At 42.8% G+C, this 22,278-nt stretch overlaps 1 protein-coding gene across 3 annotated transcripts in view; it reads right to left on the reverse strand.

Annotated features, from left to right (window-relative positions):
* The window catches only part of GABRG1 (gamma-aminobutyric acid type A receptor subunit gamma1), a 130,375-nt gene that overhangs the window by 70,733 nt on the left and 37,364 nt on the right, over positions 1–22,278 (reverse strand). For 2 of the 3 annotated variants that reach the window (XM_048509622.1, XM_048509620.1), the window contains exon 2: positions 11,375–11,526. In XM_048509622.1, the coding sequence (XP_048365579.1) occupies positions 11,375–11,526 (152 nt within the window). The remainder of the gene's footprint in view (positions 1–11,374; positions 11,527–22,278) is intronic. The other variant, XM_048509621.1, reaches the window with a different exon arrangement.

The following is a 22,278-nucleotide window of genomic DNA, read 5'->3' on the forward strand; positions in this document are numbered from 1 at the left end:
ATCCAGCCAAACAGTGGAATGTGGAGCTATTCAAATGTCAGAGAACAAGGAGGGGAGGGACATATAGGAAAAGACAATTCCACACACACACAGTGTGTTGGATCAAGACAACTTCCCCCTATCAGCAGAGTAGAGCGGATCTACCCATAATAGACAAGTAGGTCTAGTAGACGAACTGCTTACACTCAGCAGCCTCCCACCTTCTTAGAATAAGACACTTCACAAAGTTGTTCTTTCTACAGGAAGGCTTTACTTGGTAGTTGCAGCATAACCCTATACAACACTATGCAAAGTTCTTAAGCTACACAGTACTAAGCACAAAGATAAGTAAGAAGCCTAAAGATACATACAGAGTTCTATACACTGCCTTTATAATGTTCAAGCTAGTATTTTGCCCAGCAAGAGTCTTTCATAGGAACAGAGTCACAGTCCCATGCACCAATCATGTAAAAGGTCGACTATTACAACTTGCTCCAGACTTTCTGGCTCTGTTGCTGACCCAGCTATCTGCGATCTAGGAGATGAACCCTCTTTTTTCACATACCATAACATCCCCCTCAATCCTACACAATTCCCTTTCTTTCTACCCATTTTGTAAATGCAGGCCCCATTATCATGACCATAGCCTTTTGGCTAGTCAAACATGTTGAAACATATTCTTCATCCCAATTTATTTACATTCTGAACATTTTAATCTGCAAAGAACTGGCTTGATCCAACCATGCATGCCTAATACAATGTCTCCTAAGGCAACTGAAGCATCAGGAACTCCTTCAATCAGGAACCTTTCTAGGAGTTGGCTGTCTAAATTACCACAAAGCTCAGCCTCAGAGCCCTGTTTACCCTTGCAAACAGAATGGAGAACAGATGTGAAATATCAAACCTTGTAATTGATGGATAGTTTAAGATTATCAGCTGCACACTCAGAAGACTGTTAAAAAGGGGCGTGGGGAGCATTGTTACTTCTGAAATTAGCTCGGCCTTGTATGGAAGCCCTGCTCCTTTCACATAATATTAAAACTTGGCAGCACCTAATGCAATTGATGGGTAACAGATTCATGACAGAAAGACGAAGCCATGTGCCAAACACACATAGGGATCCTTGAGTGAAATAAAAAATTCTTTTCCCACCCCTTCCTGTATTCGAGATTGGAGAGGTAATGCTACATGGGTGAAATTAATGTGAAGAGGGGCAAATGGTGCATTAGTCTGAGAATCAGACTAGGAATGGAGAGGCCCAAGTTCAAGTCTCCACTCAGCCTTGCCCTTATGCCAGTCTCTCAGTGTGCATTACCTTACAAGTATGTTGAACAGATAAAATGGGGAAGGAAGATCCAGGTATGTACCTACCCTGAGAGGAAGGTGAGAGAGGAAGGTGAAAGCACAAGAGGGAGAGGTGGGGCTATCAGTCCAAGAGCAATAAATACCTATAAGACAGTGGTGGCGAACCTATGGCACTCCAGATGTTCATGGACTACAATACCCAGCAGCCCCTGCCAGCATGGCCAATTGGTTCGCCGCCATAGGTTCGCCACCATGGCTCTAAGCAACGCTCAAGACGTGGGCAAATATGACGCCGCCGCGAACGAAAAGAAGCTGCCAGAGCGAGAGCGTTTCGCACGCTGCGAGCGGGCGCGAGTCGCTACTGCCGCGTAAAACGCCAAACCGCGCCAAGACGGTGTATTCAGAAAACGCTTTAAAACCACTCTTTTTCCCCATGTGACGATCGACAAAGACTGCGCTTAACAGCCGCCACGATTGTCGCCAAAAAATGGCGCGCTGGCCTGCACGGTTTATGCGCGCAGGCGCTAACGCCGCGAGACGCCGCTCAAGAGCTTCCGCATAACCGTCACATTTCTGGCGCGGGCTGCGGATCACCGCGAGTTCTGTCTGTGTGAACGCTTTTTTTGGGATGTCGCACTATGGTATCGCCATCGCTGCCGCTGCTTTTTTGGCCGTGCGGAAACGGCCTAAGAGACATGGTTTTTATTCTGTTACATCACTGAAGGACAGATGCAACTTGCTTCAACACAGAAGCAACTTAGTTTGTAATAATAGAATGTGCCCCTCAAGCATCTCAAATCATATTATCATCAAGAACTCAGGAACTGATCGAGACACAAAACCAAGATTGACAGCAAGAGTGACCAGTTTGTTGTCAGTAAATTTCATTTCAAGCCTCAGGTGGCAGGAGGGGGTGGGTAGGAGGTTGGGGAAAAATGTTGCCTCTTTGTTTTTAAACAACAGTCAACAGAAAGGGTCAGGGTAAAAATTGTGGGTACAGTATACCATGAGGGAACTGTGAACATCTGAGACATTACTGTGAGGATAAGTATTCATGTTTTGCATGTGGAATTATTTCTGACCATGTACCCTTTACAAAAGAAATAGATGTGGGGTGTGTCTGGGTCAACATTCAGATGCACCAAGCAGTACTTCCCAAGGTTATCAAGATGTGCAGTATTTCGACTTCTCCTAAAAATATAACGTTGTACCTCTGCTATAATGAATAGAAGGGCTTAGAGGTAGTGCCTATCAAACAGCTGAACTGCTAAGCAGGCAAGCCATCTAAGAGTAACTACTCTTACTCAGCTGTTGAGCCAACTAGAGTCAGCCATTTGATAAAAGCATATGGGAAATTTATGGGCCTTTGCATTACCTGGCCCTGGCTGGACTGACAACTGGGGGACAACTTTTTTTCTTTGTTGGGGGCACATAAACACAGCACCAAAAAAGCCAACATTGCCTGCTTTTGGCAAAGCCACCACAGTGACACAGAAAGTTACCATTCTTTAAGAAAGTTGACAGAGAGGACACACACCAAATTACAGGCCAGTCAGTTTACTGAACATCGTAAGTAAGTTGTTCACAAAACAGCTATTGGAGAAACTTGCAGATTGGCTTGATAAAAACGATGTTCTGGGGATTGAACAAGTGGACTTCACGGCTGGAAAATCTATATTGAACCACTGCTTAGTTCTATAGCATCTCATTGAGAAAAATGCAACTGAGAGAGATACATCCTTTTATGCCACGTTTATAGATCTGAAAGCAGCTTTTGACTCGGTTCCCCAGGCAAGGCTCTGGCAAAAATTATGGGCTACAGCGATCAATAAGAGACTACTGTGGAGATGGACCAGAATGTCTATAAATTTGTATTTGATTAAGTTGTATTTCACTATAATTCTATTGTATTGGAATCGAAGGGACTAATTGTTAGAATAATGTTTGTATAATCTTTTAAAGGTAAAATCATTTTTAAATGATCCTAAAGAATGTCAAACCTGCATACCCTAAGGAAATATCTCTCTCCAGGAGCAAACTTAGAAAAACAGGTTTTTCTTGGAAACAGAAGTTAGTTTTATTGCAGCCGTTTGCATATGGGTAGAGGGACATGAGCTAAGAGCATGCAGCATTTGAATAACAGAAGGAATGTGACACGTAGAATAGAGGCTGTCTTAATGTGACAAGGAGACAGAACTATCCAACGGGATTTTAAGGTTCATGCTTATAGCACGTGAGAGGGGTATGGATTATGTACGTGAGTAAGGGGATGAACTGTGACTTATGTATTCTCTGTATCTATAAAGACTAAGGTCTTTCCTATGGTGGGCGTGTCTCTCAGTTGAGAGCACTCAGGGCGTGCCTCTCCCTTGGGAGAGTTCACATTCTGTAACTATCTAAATCCTGCTAAGTAAAAACTGTCTGTCTGTTTCTGATGTCAGATGTCTGATGTTTTCTTGGGATTTCTAACCTATCTTTTCTCAAAACAGCTGAGCAGGCTGGACATTGAGTTCTGGCCTCACACTACTGTGCCTTATCCAAACCATGCACAAGTATACCGGCCTTAGAGTTAGATGCAGCCAGAATAGCCACCTAACAGACCCCATTAAAACATCCAAGAATGTTACACAAGGAGGCCTCTTAGCTCCAACATCGTTCATTTTCTACTTGAATAATCTGATAGACTCTCTGAACAATATAGAGCTCCACCCTCCTAAAGTGGCAAACTGGCATATACCCATCCTGCTTTATATGGTTGACATGGTGATAATGTCTAGAACCCTGGTAGGGCTGAGGTCAGCTTTAAATAAGCTGCCTCATTCTATGAACTGGGGCAACTAACAGTTAACTATCCAAAAAATAAGATCCTCGCCTTCAGGGAAAATCCCAAAATGAGATGCTGCTAACTGCAATAGAACAAGAAATTTTATGGTATGTATGTACTGTTTTATTCTTTTTATCCTTATATATTTTGTTACAATTGTATGCCAATAAAGGCTCGCTCATTCATTCATTCATTCATTCGAACAAGATAGACTACATTATAAACTTCAGTTATACTGAGATTGTGATGTAGGCCTCTGGAGCCAAAACAATGCCAGTACAATGGCAAGCTCTGGAACAAGGTCAACAAACAGGATAATTAAATTCCATAAATCCCAAGGGGGCTTTTTTAGTACAAGCAACTCTGAAGCTGTTTAAAGCCAAATCAGGGGCCCAGTTAGACTCCTCTTTGGGGTCCCGGTCCTCAATTAGTCTCCTTGAGAGAGTCCACCCTAAATTTCTCAGGTTTCTTCCAGAAGTACCCAAATACTTATCAAATGGGTTGATTAGACTGGTAATGGGGATGCTTAGGTTTGAGGCCAGAATTTGTGTTTGGTCAATGTTCAAATGGCTTTTAGTCAGCCTTAACCTTCAAAGACTATTTCCATTAATTCTTTAAGATAATTACCAATCCAGTTGGCTAAAGAGTCTACTAAGCTTTCTACAAAGTGTAGGTCTCTCTTCTCAAAGCCTTTTGGATCTTGAACTTTTTTTTGAGGTTCAGAAAATCTCAATTACAAACTTCAAGAAACAATAATGAACTTTTTTGTCTTCTAACAAAAAATGTATGCAGGATTGTTCTGCACTGCCTCTAAATGTTGACAATAGGGGGAAATCCTCTGTTGATGTTCATGATGATAAAACTTGCAAAAAAGAAGAATATGTGGTAAGGTTTCAATATCCTGAGAGGTACAGGGGCATAGTCTGAGAGGATAAGGAACACTTGTGACAGTCCTGTAAAGGTTTTCAGATGGAAATACATTTAGACTTGCTTTTGTGAAAGCCATCAATAGTGCAAAACAGTCAATGTTTTCAAGTAATTAGCACAACAGAATGAGACCACATAGTTTATATGAAAACAGGTCAGGAAACAAACAGTATGGGAATGGGACCAGAGATCAGCTGTAGCAATATCCTGTAATCTCTGCCTTGGACATTTAAATCCAATGTCATGCTCCAAAAGAACTAAAAAAATCTATTGAGGCAGCTTTTCTTGCTGCCAGTTTCATCAAGTTACTGTAGTAAACATCCTGAGCTAAGTTGGTTAGTAAACGTCGCCTCATGAGAAGATCTTTATTTTGAGCCAAAGGATTAATGCTGCGAACCATGCTCTATAAGTCAAAGGACACTCATCCGTTTCTAATAGAATTGGAGATGTGTAAATACGGGAAAAGCTAGGTGGGTTCTTGATACTGTGGAAGTAAAGATTTTTAAGAAAAGTACTTTGCTAACCTTTTAAAATATGTTTTCAAAGAAAACTCTGATGATTAATCAGTGGGGTATAAATAAATTTATCCAGTTTGTTACCAGTCTTGAGCATGCTCAGCTCAGATAGGGATTTCTAGCCAACCCTCTTTTGAATATAGATTGATCCCACGAAAGGGATGTTCTTTTGATATTTGTTTTATACTTGTTTAGTTGTTCTGTTCTGGTCACTGAGCATAACAATAGGTTTGATTTGACAAAGAGAGTACGGCGCCTGGATATGGCTACCAAAGTTGAGAGCCCTGTTGCTTAAAAATGCATGACCGTGGTAGGAGTAAGTTTTGGGTGGGTAACCATGGGCCTTTCCCCCCTTCTCCTGCTGCCGCCGTCGCTGCACGCTGCTTTGAGCGCAAGGAATCCCAAGCGCGCGTCTGGGCATCCCCACGACCCCACGCTCTGCGCGGGGTCATCCAAAGGCGCCATTTTTACCAGCGCCAGGGATGCCACGCGCTGAGCGGGCGCAAGAGCAGCAGCATCGGGGCGGCTGCGCTGTTGCCGTCCCTGACGTGGGGAGTGCAGTGGGACACCGTGCTACTTGCGGAGAGTAGCGCGGGGCTTAAGGTAAGTGGGGAAAGGGCCCATGTCAGTCTCCAGGAGAGGAACAAGAATCAAATCCACTAGCACCTTAAAGACCAACCCGATTTTTAGGATATAAGCTTTCAAGAGTCAAAGTTCTCTCCCTGTGTGGCTATGAACAGCTGTCTTATATTAAGTCAGACTGTTGGGTCAGTAGTGTCATGCCAAGGGGGCGGGGGGGCACAACGCACTGGGCGCATGCCCCTCTGGGGGTATGGTGGGGGCATTCCAAGGCATGGCAGGGGCAGATGGGGGTGTGGCGGGGGCGCAGGGCGAACATGCACCCCGGTTGCAGTTCCCCCTCACTCTGCCCCTGCCGTCGGTCTATCAGCCAGTACTGTCTGCTCTGACCGGCAGCAGCTCTCAGATAGATATCATTCACATCATCTGATAATTTTAACTAGAGAATCTGGCAATCGGAAGGGATTGTTGACTCTTGAAAGCTTATACCAGGGGTCTTCAAACTATGGCCCTCCAGATGTTCATGGACTACAATTCCCATCAGCCTCTGCCAGCATGGCCAAATGATAGGGCTCATGGGAATTGTAGTCTATGAACATCTGGAGGGCCATAGTTTGAAGACCCCTGGCTTATACCTTGCAAATCTGGCTGGTCTTTAATATGCTACTGGACTTGAACCTTCATCATGGTAGCAGTGAGAAATTATACCGTTTTTATATAGCCACATACAGCCGAGAATGCCATTTCAGGGAAAAGGGGGCAGTTAACAAAATTAGTGTGTTACTTTCTAAGAGCATTTGCTGTGATTACATTTTATGCATTATACCAGCCACATTACTGTCTGATGACAGGTCAAAACAGCCATTTTTTTTTAAAGAAAGATTTTTCTTCCGACATACCATTTGTGCTGTAGGAGTTCATTCAGTTGTTTATAACAAAATCAATACATAAAACCAAAAACCTTGCCCAGAAATATAAGTGCCTTTAATCAGAACTTAATATAAGGTATATGCCATTTCACTTAATACAAATAACTTCCTACAAATCATTCTACATTAGGTTACATTAGCTAATAGCCTGATCTATGCCAGTTTCCTCATAGTGAACACTGTGTTTGGTGGTGTTGACTTGCAATTAGGTGTACAAAATCATTTCTGCAGCAAAGAATGCAACTATTCTGTTTCCCCGAAAATAAGACGTAGTAGAAGTTTTGCTGAAGTCCTAAATATAAAGCATCCCCCAAAAGTAAGACGTAGCTAAGTTTTTGTTTGGAAGAATGCCCATCGAACAGAACACCAGAGCATGCAACTGTGGAGCGGAAAAATAAGACATCCCCTGAAAATAAGACATAGCGCATCTTTGGGAGCAAAAATTAATATAAGACACTGTCTTATTTTCGGGGAAACACGGTAATAATGATGTATGATCCATAGAAATTCCAGTTCTCATGGTTTCTGACCCTGGGGTACATCTAAGACCCAACCCTGCCACTGGTGGTACCATCATCCAATAAGTTCGGATGAGAAAAGAAAGGGAAGCACGATACTGTACTGGCATTGGAGAATGCTGGACAGCAAACTAAGATTTTTATGAACAGGTCTAAACTTTGGTAGTGTTGAGATCTATTTTGTAAAAGGCTCAAGGTAAGCCCTGCAGTCGTTTGTTCTTAACTCTCCCTTCTGAGTTTGGAGACTACTGAGATATTCCAAAGCTTTACAATAATTTCATATTTGACTCCAAGTAAGAGAGGATAAATGGTTTAAATTCAAACTTCGTATGTTTGAGTTTCACCCAAAATATTCCTTTGGATGTTTTTTTTGTGCAGGAGGATGCACCTAGAGCAAACAATGCCACAAAAGGAACGTTAAGATGCCAAAAAGGAATGTTAAGATGTCACATACCTACAAACTGCTGTGTCAACAGCTCTCAAGATAAAGGGCACTGACTGGTGATTCCTAGTATTGTTAGCTAATTCAGCACACTGCCTAGCTACAGCAGGTACCCTGCCGGCAGCATCACTGAACATGATACAGAGACAGCTCATAGAGCTGTTAAGAAACTGAAAGAGAAAGGTAAGGGGACTGGGAATAAAGCCAACTCTTCTCCACAGCATTCGATCATAATGTAGATTGCCAGTGAGCCAGCTAGGCTGGCACAAATCTATGTACCTGCAATTGTATCTTTTATGTTGATTGCAAGTGACAGAGAGCATAGCTGGACAGAATTCTAATTACTTAACTAGGACTTGCCTTACACTATTAGATCAATGGTCAACCCAGCACAACTGACAGAGGCTATCTTGGGCAGAGGATAAGATCTTGGACAGCAGACTGTTTCCCTTCTCAGGCTTCCTACCCTGAACCCTCTAAAGTGCAGAGGCTGGGACTTGAGTTTAATATCTTCTGGCTGTTGTAGGTTTTCCATGCTGTGCGGCCGTGGTCGGGTAGTTTTAGCTCCTAACATTTTACCCACATCGATGGATGCCATCTTCAGAGGCATCTCACAGGGAGATGTGTTTCTCTCTGTGGCAAGTGCCTTCCACATGGAAAGCACATGATAAACCATTTGCCTGTGTTGAATGTGAACTGGGCTTCTATAAGCAAATACTGGGAGATGCGGGGGGGGGGGGGCTATGAAGGGCATTTAGGGAGGATGTGATGTCAGTTCCAGGTGGTGCTTTAGGAATTTCCACTAATCTCTGTGGGAAAGACTACAGAGACTTAGAGCATTAAATTCTTAGAGCATTAGTATGGAAGCCATTTTTCTCCTGCAAAGGCTGAAGAACCCTAGACCTGATACAAGGTCTGCAGAGATACTTTGCCACCCTACTAATGGAGAGGATTCCCAAAACTGCTATGGCAAAAACTGAGATATTTTAGGGAATGTGCCTAGGGAAGACATTGGCCCATTATGCATGGAATGCTTACCTTGGGGCTTTTTGCTGCACAGTGGAGTTGTAGTAGTCTTCTCGCAGTTCCCCATTTACACATGAGGAGCACTCTACAAACTACTATGCAGCTTGCCTGCTGAACTCTCCCTGAGCCTCTGCTTTTCCTGTTTCTCTTAACTCCATCCATCAGCTCACTCTTAAAAGCACACAGTTTAACACACAGTTGTTAAAGTCCTTTAAATTGCTGTTATATTGATATTGCACCCTCGAACATATTATATTTTCTTGCCCGAGGTATGTGTTACCTGGACTCTCTCTACTTGTCCCAGCTCTAGGGAATAAAAAGTTGTTCAGAGCATACAAAGACTATTCACCTGCTGAATAATAGCGACGGCGGGATAACTGGAAGAAACACTGAATTTTTATTAGACGTGCTCAAGTCAAAAACTTAATGGAAGCTTGATCACCTCTTCCTTACCAACCTTACATGCTTTGTCCAGTTTTATGTCTTGCTTAAACACCCACTCTGTCCTGTATTTTGTTTTATTTTTACTGATATGCCTAATAAAGATCTGTTGAAGTTGAAGTTGATATTGTTGTTATTGCAGTTATATCAATATTGTAGCCGCTTTTCAAAACTAATCCCCCCCCCCATGAAAGATGCAAAGCAAAGCCCTGGACCACACTTTGCTGAAGAAGGAGACCATATCCTAGAACTGATATTGTCTCCCACCTTCACACACACACATACTTCCAACAGCTGCTGCTGCTGCAGGAGAACAGAGGCTTAGTTCTATATCCTTGTAATTTTTATATTCTTGTATTAGATCTATCATTATTTTGATAGATTTAATATGGTACAAATGCTTGGAGGTTAAAATTGAAATAAATTGAAGTTGAAAGAAAGTTGAAGTTGAAATAAATCATTGGGGAGGGTCCAAGTAGAGTGGGGGAGATAGGGTAGAGCCAAAAAACCACCCTGCTTGTATCATCTATAGAAATGCCAGCAGGATGAGTAAACATGGCAGATGAGTAAACATGGCAACATGGAAAAGGGGGCAAGGGGGGATGTGTGGATGGCAGTGGGAGGGAGTGGGAAGTGTGAAGCTAGGCAGGCTGACTGTGGGTGGAGGGAAGATGTCTGGGGCAAAGCTGTGCTCACAAACAAATCTGACCTGCTTTGGCAGCAAAGAAAATTAAAGTTGTGCTACAAGTGTTGCCGCTTGCTGCAGAGAGAATGGAAAGTGAAAGCAGGGCTTGAGAAAATACGTCTATACAAGATATCCTGCCACAATGAACGTTCATCCCTGCAGCATAGCAGATACCTTGTGTATAATCAGCCACAGTTTGGGGAAAGTATGGTGTCAGTACCGGCAGATGCAGCAGGCTAACTTCCCAAGTCCATGGTCTTTACCACAGAGAATGGAAAAATTCTTAGAGCATCATGATGTAGAAGCCATTTTTGTTCCAGTTCCAAAGTTCTTTATGGGTTGGGAAATTGAGGCTGAGGGCTGAATTTCCTGCTCCAGGCATGTACATAGGAGGCCTGCTGCTGGATGGTTTGAATGAAAAGGGGGAAAAATGCACTATGACATTATTTTCTCCTTAGTTATGATCTGAAACAGAAAAAACATTCTTGTGATAACAAGGTCAGATTGCAGAGGAGAATTATGGGAATGGCTAGCTACGTTTATGGGAATGGCTAGCTATGTGTATGGGAATGGCTAGCTATAGAAAAGAATGGGACTTTTGCCACAGCGTAACTTAAAACGTCTCTGAGTTTGGAGAGATGTATGATATCAGCAAAGAGTGAATGTGAATATAAATGACAAAAGATGAGTTGATTGTTTATCTGGAATTTGTATCGCTGCAACAGATATTGCCCAAGCAGTAAGCAAGATAAGATCTGGGACAGTATTTCAGAGTGGAAAGCCAGGAGATCTAATTGTCATCTGGCATTTTATCTCAATGTGATGTTGTGTGGGTTTCAACAACTGATAAGTTCATTTCATCACACTGTCTATATACCTAAGGATTATAGGAAGTTCCAGAATTCTTTCTATTTACACAGGTCTTTGTTAAGTATCCTAGTCATTTTACGACTCAGTTGATTACCCCTCAGTGCAGGCTAATTGACAAAACAAATACACACACCTCTAAAGACTCAGGTCCAGCAACTCCTTAGAGACCAAAAATATTTGGGGGGCATAAGCTTTCAAGACTCAAAACTCCCTTCATCAAATGTCCCCTAAATCCCTAGCTCACAGTATGGGAAACATTGCCATAAGGGACTTAAAAGCACAGCATACTATCAGCATCAAAACAAGGGCCACATACTAAAGTAATGCTGCCTACCTCCAATATCTGGCCGAAGTTTGTTGTCATAGCCTTGGAGTAGAGAGTTCAGTATACGAGTTACATCTCCTTCATGGATCTTTGGGGACAGCACCCATGTCTTGTTGCTGGCTAGGTCTTCATCATCCTCATCATCATTTTTATCAGTGCTACTGGTAATGGAGGAGAAGCAGAAAACAACTCATTAGACAAGTGGGGAGAAATGAAATTTTAACAATATCAGTGTTGCACACACACAAAATGCAAAAGTCACTATAGTTCCACAGTTTTTTACTCAGGCAAGGTGAAACGCCGATGTCAAACATACGTTTCATTGCTAATTTTTAAAGGTGGTGATCTTTATCTTCTTGTAAAAGTGCTTTATTAATCTAATTTAGAGATCCAGTAGGCCCTAGGAAAGTGTATTTATGTGTGACTAATGTATATTTGACAGTTCCTCCTATTTACGTATTTTGTTATTTACAGCTAGTGCAGCAAACTTGACAGGAGATTGGGGTGTGATTCATGATATTTCCAGTTCAAGCTTCATCGGTGTTATGAATTTACTAAGCCTCAGTCCCTTCCCCTCCACTGCAATATGAGGGGTAACACTATTTTCTTTGCCCTTTGTGTCTTTTGTAAGAGGACTGCCAAAGATCATATCAGTGAATCACTTTGAATGTTACAAGCACTATATAAATACTAAGGAATATCTGAAGATGTTGCCAATCAAAAGCAGTTCCACAAATTACTGGCTGAGAAGCAATTCGATTGGCTTTGTTTACAAACTGGATTAAAGAATCTCAGGATCTTTTTCCTTTTCAGACAACAATTGATGACAATCCTTCCTGCTATTAAGATATCCCTATGGCCAAGCAGCAAAACAAGAGCTGTAACCCTGTGTGTTCTTTCTAACTTAATTTTCTTTTCTTTAACATATTCCTTTAACTCTGGATAAAGTCCCGTCCCCACCTTACTTTATATATCTTAATCTTCCTGCCTTCTTTTTCTACGGCTGCAGCATTCAAAGCATTTTGCTCAAAGTGCTCCAGGGCTTTCAATGCTGATAGCAGGTTTATCTCCCATTCTTCTCTCAGAGATCAAAATCATCTCCTGAGTGACTCTCCAGGCTGGTGGGAACAATTGCCATCAAACCAACACCTTCCATAAGGTATATAGCTGTACCATTTGCACTACCCCGTGTTCTCTCACACACTTTCAAGGAAGCCTATTAACGGATTCATAAAACTTGGGTCCAAAGTATGGGGCAACTAATTCCTTACATTGATGGTGGCTTTTAGATTGGTGTCTGAGACATCAGCCCCTCATCCCGATTACATATGACAATGTCCTTTCAAAGCTGGGAAGATTCTGCCATTTAAAACAAATATCAGAAATTCCACTGGGCCTACCCAAGGTACCTCTTTGGATCTTGACCATAACCGTGTTGTTTAGCAATGTGGGCAGTTAGCTAGTGTATTATTTGCAAACACATTATAGCCGGACTTGTCGTAGTTCCATTACATTATTATCTGATATACTTCGCAAGATGGAAGACGACAGAGCTACAGGGGCGGAAAAATTGCACGTCCATTTATTACTTACCATTCAATTGGATTAGGTATAAATTGCTGCTTTTCACACACTTGCAGCGGGAGGGGGAAGTGCAGCAACAGCTTGAATGTGTCTGCAAATTCATTCAGAGGATCGCCTCAAAGGTCAAAGAATGCCTAGAAGTAATTTTCTCTCCATTTGAATCAAATGAGTGTGGACTTTAAATATTCCTCCAGTGCTAAAGTTTGCCATCTCCATTATTCATCCCTGCAAAATTTTGAGCAATAGCTAGAGGCTTCAAATCAAACAAAATGGATCAAAATTGAAAGTGGTCACCATCTTGACAGACAGACAATGGCAACTATTAATTGATGTGTAGAACCTTACAGAATGCAAGGAGGCCATTTTAAAGCTATATTAAGACCAGTTATTTCTGGGTAATAGAGAAAAAAAAAAGCTAAATTATACTTGATAGTCAGTGAGTGCTAATATAGTTGGCATTTGTGGGATACAGAGATCCATGATTTCATCCATTTGTATACGCGCTCTTCAAGCCTTCAAAGAATATTGCATACCTGAGGGGGCAGCAGAGCTTGCCCACACAATCCCCCTTGCCCCGCCCACTCCTTCCAGGTACACATTTGTTTGTGTTCTGATGAGGGATATCATCATTCCCAAACCTCCTTACCCACGCTCCTCCATGTTTTCCCATGAACCCAGTTCATTGACACATCTGGAGCAGGATCAATCCCCTGAACAAATTGCTCACCTGACATGCAGGATTTGTTCACTGCTTTGTGGTGATCAAGTGCAAGGCCAGCAGCTACCACCCTCCTCCATGTATCATGGCTACACATATAAAACAGAATTTTCATCTTCCTGTCCCTCTCATTCGCCACTTTTACAGCCTACTCTGGGGCAGTGAAGACAGTGAAAAAAATCACTTCCCTGCAGTTACTGCCCTAACCTGAATGGTCCAGACTAGGGTGATCTGGTCAAACCTTGGAAGCTAAACAAGATTGATCTGGTCAGTATTTGGGTATTTGACCATCAAGGGATTCCAGAGTTGCTGTGCAGGGGAAGGCAATAGCAAACCACCTCTTTTAATCTCTTGCCTCAAAAATCCCACCATGTCAGCTGCAACTTGACAGTACTTTACACACCAACACATCACTGCTTCTGTTCAGTGTTGTCCAGTAGATTATTTCTCAGCAGGGAGGCTGTGAACTTTGCACACACACAACATGCACGTGACATTGGAATGCACCTTGTTTGAAATTACTGTTGATTGTCTCCCCCGATCCCGAGATTTGCTTGCAATTCAAAACAGCAGTGATGCATGTAATTGTAACACCAGAATAAAGGCAAAATTCCTCACAGCTGATGGTAAGGTAGCTGCAAGTCACATATACTCAATTAGGATGTCCAGCTCATCATGGGATGCTTCTCTTAAGAGCAGGTAAGTTGTGCTCTACATGCTACTTTTGAGCCTATGCTGTCAGCTGTTTTCTTTCTTCTCCTCCTCTTCCCTTGCATTCCCTAGCCAGAAGTCTTTCCTTCGTTTGCTGTCCCGTTATTTCCCAGTGTCGGGGGAAGACTTGTTCAGTTTCTTTCCTAGTCTTGATGACATGCTCCCATCCAAGCTAAAAAAAGGTGGGATTTCCAGGGTATGTGAAAAGAAGCTGATGAAGATTTGCATCCACTAACAATGCAATCCTGTGCAGAGTTGCTCCCATTTAAATCCATCTATTTCAATAGACTGGAATGAACTCTGCCTGGGGGTTGCACTTTCAGAAACCTTTGGCCATTTGATTTTCAATTAACTCCTGGCTTATTAATTTGGATGGGAGTGCAATTGCAAACCCAGAAACATAAGGAAGCGGCCGCAATTTACCGTGGCCACCATTGCTGACTGAAGAAGGGGCAGCATGGAGTTTTGGGCCGGCCCACAAGACTTTGCAGGCCTTGCGCACTGGCATCTGATGTTGGGGATCACGTCCTGATGTCAGAGGGGCGTGGGCCAGCCCGGCTTTTATAAGTCTAGGCCAGTGGTGGCGAACCTTTGGCACTCCAGATGTTATGGACTACAATTCCCATCAGCCCCTGCCCCAATTGGCCATGCTGGCAGAGGCTGATGGGAATTGTAGTCCATAACATCTGGAGTGCCAAAGGTTCACCACCATGGGTCTAGGCCCAACAGTGCCCAGGCCAGTCATCTTTCCAGAGCCAGACACATTCCCATCCTCCTCTCCCTTTCTTTCAATGTTGTTGCATTATTGCATGGTATTTTGTCATGGCCGTGTGGCAGGTTGCACGTGGGGGACTGATCTCTTGGTGTGGGTGAGTGGGTGAGCTACCCACTTTGATGGAACCTCCCTAAGAGGTTTGGGGTGGAGCAAGCCAACAGGTAGGGTGCCCAGACGTGGGCTACTAAGGCTTGTGCCCCAAGCAGCAAAGGGAATCTTCAGGCAGTGGCCCACTACCCATCTGGAATTTCTCATCACTGCTTCAGCATTTTGTGTTTTTTCCTCAGCAGGTGGGCTTGAGGAAATTTGGTAGCTGGGGGACAGCACTTGGGCTGCCCAGCACACAGATCAGACCCCCATGTTGCGCCTTTCGCTTCTCTTGACTTTGAATTGATAAAAATATGGCTATGGCAGATATGTTTTCCCCACCCAAAATGTCTGGTGGTTTTATTTTACTGCTTGCTGACAGATCCTTCCCTCGGTCAGCAAATAAATTGATCAAGCATTTTTACGGCAGTGCAAACCAGAACCACCTTTTATTTCTGGCTATGCAGAGCTTATTGCCAACTCAGAGAGAATCTGTTTTAATAGTTCCTTAAAAAAATCTTTTGAGCAAAAAATGGTTTTTCTTCAGAAGCAGCTGGGAATTGGGGGGAGGAGAGTTGGTGCTTTGGCCAGGCAGCTGCAAAGAACACAGGGAAAGGAAATCTATGGCAAAGCAGTGCAAGATATAACATGCAAGTGTGCATACACACAAAAAAAACACACATAATTCAATTCCAGACATTTTCAAATGTTTATTGAGGGGGTGGGTGACTATCTTTTTTTCAAGTGTTCAGGTATACAGATGATAATTTTCAAAAAACGGAGTGATAAACAAGCATCTTCAGCTCAAATTACTGAAGAGTCTTCTACATTCTGAATGTTGTAATGCCATTACGATCAGTGAAAATCAAGGATATTTGCACTGACCTAGATGCAAGTGAAATTTTGACTGGGTCCATAACCTATCACACTTGTCCTTGAATGTTGGATACTTTTTGGTTTGTGCCACCTAAAGTAAGGTAACCAGATTGTCACCTTTTTAAACCGGGACCAGGGTGGGCGCACGCGCGCGGCCGCAGGAGTGCCCCAAAAGGCAGTGCGCTCCTGCGGCCACGTGTGCAGGAGGCTGCCGCACTGCCTTCTGGGGCGCTCCCCTGTTTCCCGCCCTGTGACAGAGTGGGAACTGTGACAGGGCGGGAAGGGGAGCGCCCCAGAAGGCAGTGAGGCAGCCATCCAAAAATCGGGACAGTAAAAAAAAACACGGGACAAATTGGTTTAAGGCGGGACTGTCCCGCCAAAAGCGGGATGTCTGGTCACCTTGACCTAAAGATAAGGACAGGATCCTTGGAGAGGTGAGACTGACAAACTGAATACTTGACACTCTTGGGTACTTATAGCTGCCAGATAATGGTCAACACTGGTAGAGACTGAAAATGTATCTTTGTTGGAGAGTCAGAGTCTGATTAAAATAAGCCATGGCAAACCCACTCCTAAAGAAACCTTCCTTCAGTGCCCCTGATTTTAATTAGTTTTGGCTCATTTCCAGTCTTCATACACTGACAACATGAAGCCCCAAAATATAAGTAATATCCTTCTTAGACTATTGTGGTGGGCGCCAAAAATGCAGAGTTCGTTTGTGGGGTTTTTTTTTTGGTATTTTAGTGAGTTTTCAGTTTTTGGCCTGCCGAGGGCGCAGTTTTTAGGCTAGCAGCACAAAAATTTCAGGGATGTTTCAGGAGACTCTCCTGATGCTTTCACCCTAGTTTGGTGAGGTTTGGTTCAGAGAGTCCAAAGTTATGGACTCCCAAAGGGGGTGTCCCATCCCCCATTGTTTCCATTGGGAGCTAATAGGAGATGGGGGCTACACCTTTGAGGGTTGATAACTTTGAACCCCCTGAACCAAACTTCACCAAACATAAGAGGTATCATCAGAAGAGTCTCTTACTGATAACATCCAGGTTTTGTGAAGTTTGGTCTAGGGGGTCCAAAGCTATGGACTCCCAAAGGGGATGTCCCCATCCCCCATTGTTTCTATTGGGAGCTAATAGAAGATGGGGGCTACACATTTGAGGGTCTATAACTTTGGACCCCCTGAACCAAACTTCACCAAACCTGGGTGGTATCATTAGGAGAGCCTCCTAAAGATACCCTGAAATTTTGGTGCTGCTAGCTTAACAATTGCACCCCTGACAACAGGCACCCCCTAAATTTCCCCAGATTTTACTTTTAACCCCCCCCCCCTTTGGCATGGATTTAAAGGGAGAATCTGAGGTCCCCAGTTTAAACATTGAAAGTGATGCTGTTTCTGGGTGGGGGAGAATCAATCCCAAAATAGCATCACTTTCAATGTTGTTCAAACTGGGAACCCCAGATTCTCCCTTTAAGTTGGACTTAAAAGGAGAATCTGGGCTCCCTAGTTTAAATACCATTGAAAATGATGGGAGTGGATTCCAGCATCACTTGTTTAAACTAGGACAGTGGTGGCGAACCTTTGGCACTTCAGATGTTATGGACTACAATTCCCGTCAGCCCCTGCCAGCATGGCCAAATTGGCCATGCTGGCAGGGACTGATGGTAACTGTAGTCCATAACATTGTAGTGCCAATTGTAGTCCATAACATTGTAGTCCATAACATCTGGAGTGCCAAAGGTTCACCACCATAGAACTAGGGAGCCCAGATTCTCCTTTTAAATCCACCTTAAAGGAGAATCTGGTGTTCCCAGTTTAAATAACATTGAAAGTGATGCTGTTTCTCCCAATTGGGGGGACTGGATACAACACCATAAAATGTTTTCATAGCAGTAATAAAACATTTTGAAAGCATTTTGAAAATGTTTTCAAAAAATTATTTCTGCTGTGTGGCATGGCCTATTGCTGTGTTCAGATTTGTGAGTTGGGGCATGTTCTATAATTTGATGGTGACTTTGAAACGACCTGGTTGCTTGGTCACAGTGGGGGAGGGCAGCTGCCCATGGGGGGCGCCAAACTCCAGTTTGCCTAGATACGCCACTGAGTGTAGCTTCAAGGGGGCCGGGGTGTGCACGTTTCACCGGACATGCGCCTGTGGGGGGCATCAAACTCAGGTTTTGCCCAGGGCTCCAGTTTGCCTAGTTGCACTACTGCCAGAAACTAAAGTCTATTAACTACAGTTGGGTCTAATCATTTTGTCTCATGTATGGTTGAGGATATTCTGGCTTAATCATGGTTTGCTCTTCAGCAATGTCCTTGTAAACTATACAGAGCAATGGAAACAACATCTGTTGAAGCAAAACAGTATTTGAGTGATGGTGAGAGGAATCCTGGTTTCACAAGCTGACCAAAGTTAAAATAAACCACAATTTTATGCCATGTCTGCACTGAACGTCAAACTGTTGCATGTGTACACCACTGCGGGAATAACTTAGACTGTGAAGTCAAAATTGGAGGGTCCTTGGGCACTTTAGAAGCAAAAGTAAGATGCAGAGTCATGGTTTTTGAGATATTGTCTGCCATTTCTTTGAAGGAATGAATTAATCAGCCTGCATGACTGAATTAATGACAAATACAGATAAGCCAGTTTTACCACTATTGCTTATAACTTCCTGCTTCACTGGAAATAGGAGATCATTCTCCAATTAATTCTCTTGAAATTGATATTTGCTGTCTCCTGTATTACTTTTTTCTCTTCTAGAAGCTCCACTAACAGCTCAGAGATTGTTTTTTATTACTCAAACAAGACACAGTATCCTCTTATTAATAACAAAAAAACACAATTCTAGCACCATGGTTCTTCATTGGCAAACCCAACACCATAACCTTACATTCATAATCTGGGTTCAAAGCCCAGATTCTAAGCATTAAAGAGACTTCAGGTGCCATGTGTTTTGAAAGGTCTTTTATTTGCCTGAAATTGCAGAGAACTACTGTCAGTAGACAGTACCAAACTAGGTAGACCAGTGTCTGACTCAGTGTAAGGTATTGTCATGCATCCTTTGTGAACAATGCCCATCCATTCAAGTGACTAGCACTTTATGTTTGAAACCAGCAGGCTTCTATTGCAGTAACTCTGCATAGAACTGCACTTTGAATTACCCTGAAGTGTTTCCTGACTGCCACCACCCTGTGCATCATAAAGAGCCAGCTGTGTAAAAATACAGATAAGCAATTCACAATTGACGGTGCTGTATATGCGTATTTTGTCACTGAGAACACTGCTTAAATGAATTTACTTCATTTGTCATCTGCTGCTCTTGTTGAGACTCAAGGCTTATTATTGGATCCTAAAAACAATGCAACAAAGACTAGTCTAATGCATCCAGTAAATTATGCTACAAGAAGGGAGAAGAAAAAAAAAGTGCTTAAAATGTTCACATACAAATTAAAATTATAATCATATTACCTTTGTAAAATGAGTCCTCCTGCACAATACCATTTATTATATCCACATTCCCTTTACAGCAATGTCCTCATGAACAGGTCTACTTCAGAGGCATAGCTGGACCAAACCAGCGCGATTCTAATTCTTCTGTAGTCCATAACATTGTAGTGCCAATTGTAGTCCATAACATTGTAGTCCATAACATCTGGAGTGCCAAAGGTTCACCACCATAGAACTAGGGAGCCCAGATTCTCCTTTTAAATCCACCTTAAAGGAAGGAATCTGAGTGTTCCCAGTTTAAATAACATTGAAAGTGATGCTGTTTCTCCCAATTAGAGGGACTGGATACAACAACACATAAAATGTTTTCCATAGCAGTAATAAAACATTTTGAAAGCTTATTTTGAAAATGTTTTCAAAAATTATTTCTGCTGTGTGGCATGGCCTATTGCTGTGTTCAGATTTGTGAGTTGGGGGCATGTTCTGATAATTTGATGGTGACTTTAGAAAACATTGACCTGGTTGCTTGGTCACAGTGGGGAGGGCAGCTGCCATGGGGAGGCGCCAAACTCCAGTTTGCTTCCTATAGATCACGCCACTGGAGTGCTTAGCTTCAAAGGGGCCGGGGTGGCTTGCTGCATCGTTTCACCGGACATGCGCCTGTAGGGGCATCAAACTCCAGGTTTTGCCCAGGGCTCCCAGTTACTGCCTAGTTGCACTACTGCCAGAAACTAAGAGTCTGTATTAACTACAGTTGGAGTCTAATCATTTTGTCTCATGTATGGTTGAGGATATCTCTGGCTTAATCATGGTTTTGCTCTTCAACTAGCAATGTCCTTGTCAAACTATACAGAGGCAATGGGAAACAACATCCTGTTGAAGCAAAACAGTATTTGAGTGATGGTGAGAGGAATCCTGGTTTCACACCAAGCTGACCAAAGTTAAAATAAAACCACAATTTTATGCACCATGTATGTCTGCACCTGAACGTCAAACTGTTGCATGTGTACACCACTCACAGGAATAACTTAGACTGTAAGAAGTGCAAAATTGAGAGGAGTCCTTTGGGCACTTTAGGAAGCAAAAGTAAGATTTTCTGCAGGAGTCATGGTTTTGAGATATTGTCTGCCATTTTCTTTGAAGGAATGAATTAATCAGCCTGCATGACTGAATTAATGACAAATGCACAGATAAGCCAGTTTTTACTCACTATTGCTTATAACTTCCTTTAAGCTTCACTGGAAATAGGAGATCATTCTCCAAATAATTCTCTTGAAATTGATATTTGCTGTCTCCTGTATTACTTTTTTCCTCTTCTAGAAGCTCCACTAACAGCTCAAGAAATTTATTAGTTTTATTACTCAAACAAGACACAGTATCCCTTCCTTATTAATAACAAAAAAACACACAATTCTAGCACCATGGATTTCTTCATTAGGCAAGACCCAACACCATAATCCTTTACATTCACATAATCTGGGTTCAAAGCCCAGATTCCTAAGCGATTAAAGAGACTTCAGGTGCCATGTGTGTTTTGGAAAGGTCTTTTATTTGCCTGAAATGTACAGAGAACTACTGTCAGTAGACAGTGATACCAAACTAGGTAGACCAGTGTTCTGAGCTCAGTGTAAGGTATTGTATCATGCATCACTTTATGAACAATGCCCATCCATTCAAGTGACTAGCACTTTATGTTTGAAAACCAGCAGGCTTCTATTGCAGTAACTCTGCATGTGAAACTGCACTTTGAATTACCACTGAAGTGTTTCCCTTCTGACTATGCCACCAATTCTGTGCATCATAAAGGAGCCAGCTGTGTAAAAGAAATACAGATAAGCAATTCACAATTGACGGTGCTGTATATGCTGTGATTTTGTCACTGAGAACACTGCTTAAAATGAATTTTACTTCCCATTTTGTCATCTACCGCTCTATTTTTGTTGAGACTCAAGGCTTATTATTGGATCCTAAAAACAATGCAACAAAGACTAGTCTAATGCATCCAGTAAATTATGCTACAAGAAGGGAGGAAAAGAAAAGAAAAAAAAGTGCTTTAAAATGTTCACATACAAATTAAAATTATAATCATATTACCTTTGTAAAATGAGTCCTCCTGCACAATACCATTTATTATATCCACATTCCCTTTACAGCAATGTCCTCATGAACAGGTCTACTTCAGAGGCATAGCTGGACCAAACTGCGACCAGTGCGCATTCGAATTTTCCGGCCCCCCATAGCCCCCCCCCACGGTGCCCCCCCCCACAGCGGCCCCCTTCCCACATTTACCTTAGTTCCTTTCCTTTTTCAGAACTTTTTCAGGCTGCAAAAGGCCTGTTCACAGTAAAAAGTCCTGATGGGAACTATACTTCCCAGGAGACCTTGTGAGCCCCAAGGTCTCCTGGGAACTGTAGTTCCTCAGACTGTTTTTACTGCAAACAGGCCTTTTGCAGCCTGAAAAAGTTCTGAAAAAGGAAAGGAACTAAGTGTGGAAAGGGGGTGGGAGGGCGCCACGGGGGGCAAGGAAAGGGGGTGGGGCCTGGGGGCAATTTTCCACGCCCCCAGGTGTGCGCTCGGTGCACAGCATACCCCCTTGCCCCCTTGTAGCTCTGCGACTGGTCTACTTTACACAATCTGTGATACAATGTATAAAACTAGAAGGGCCCGGCCACACATTGCTGTGGCTTATTGTGGTGAAATGGGAAAGGAACAGTAGCAGCAA

Source organism: Sphaerodactylus townsendi, linkage group LG10 (assembly GCF_021028975.2).
Source record: "Sphaerodactylus townsendi isolate TG3544 linkage group LG10, MPM_Stown_v2.3, whole genome shotgun sequence".
NCBI classification, from domain to species: Eukaryota; Metazoa; Chordata; class Lepidosauria; order Squamata; family Sphaerodactylidae; genus Sphaerodactylus; species Sphaerodactylus townsendi.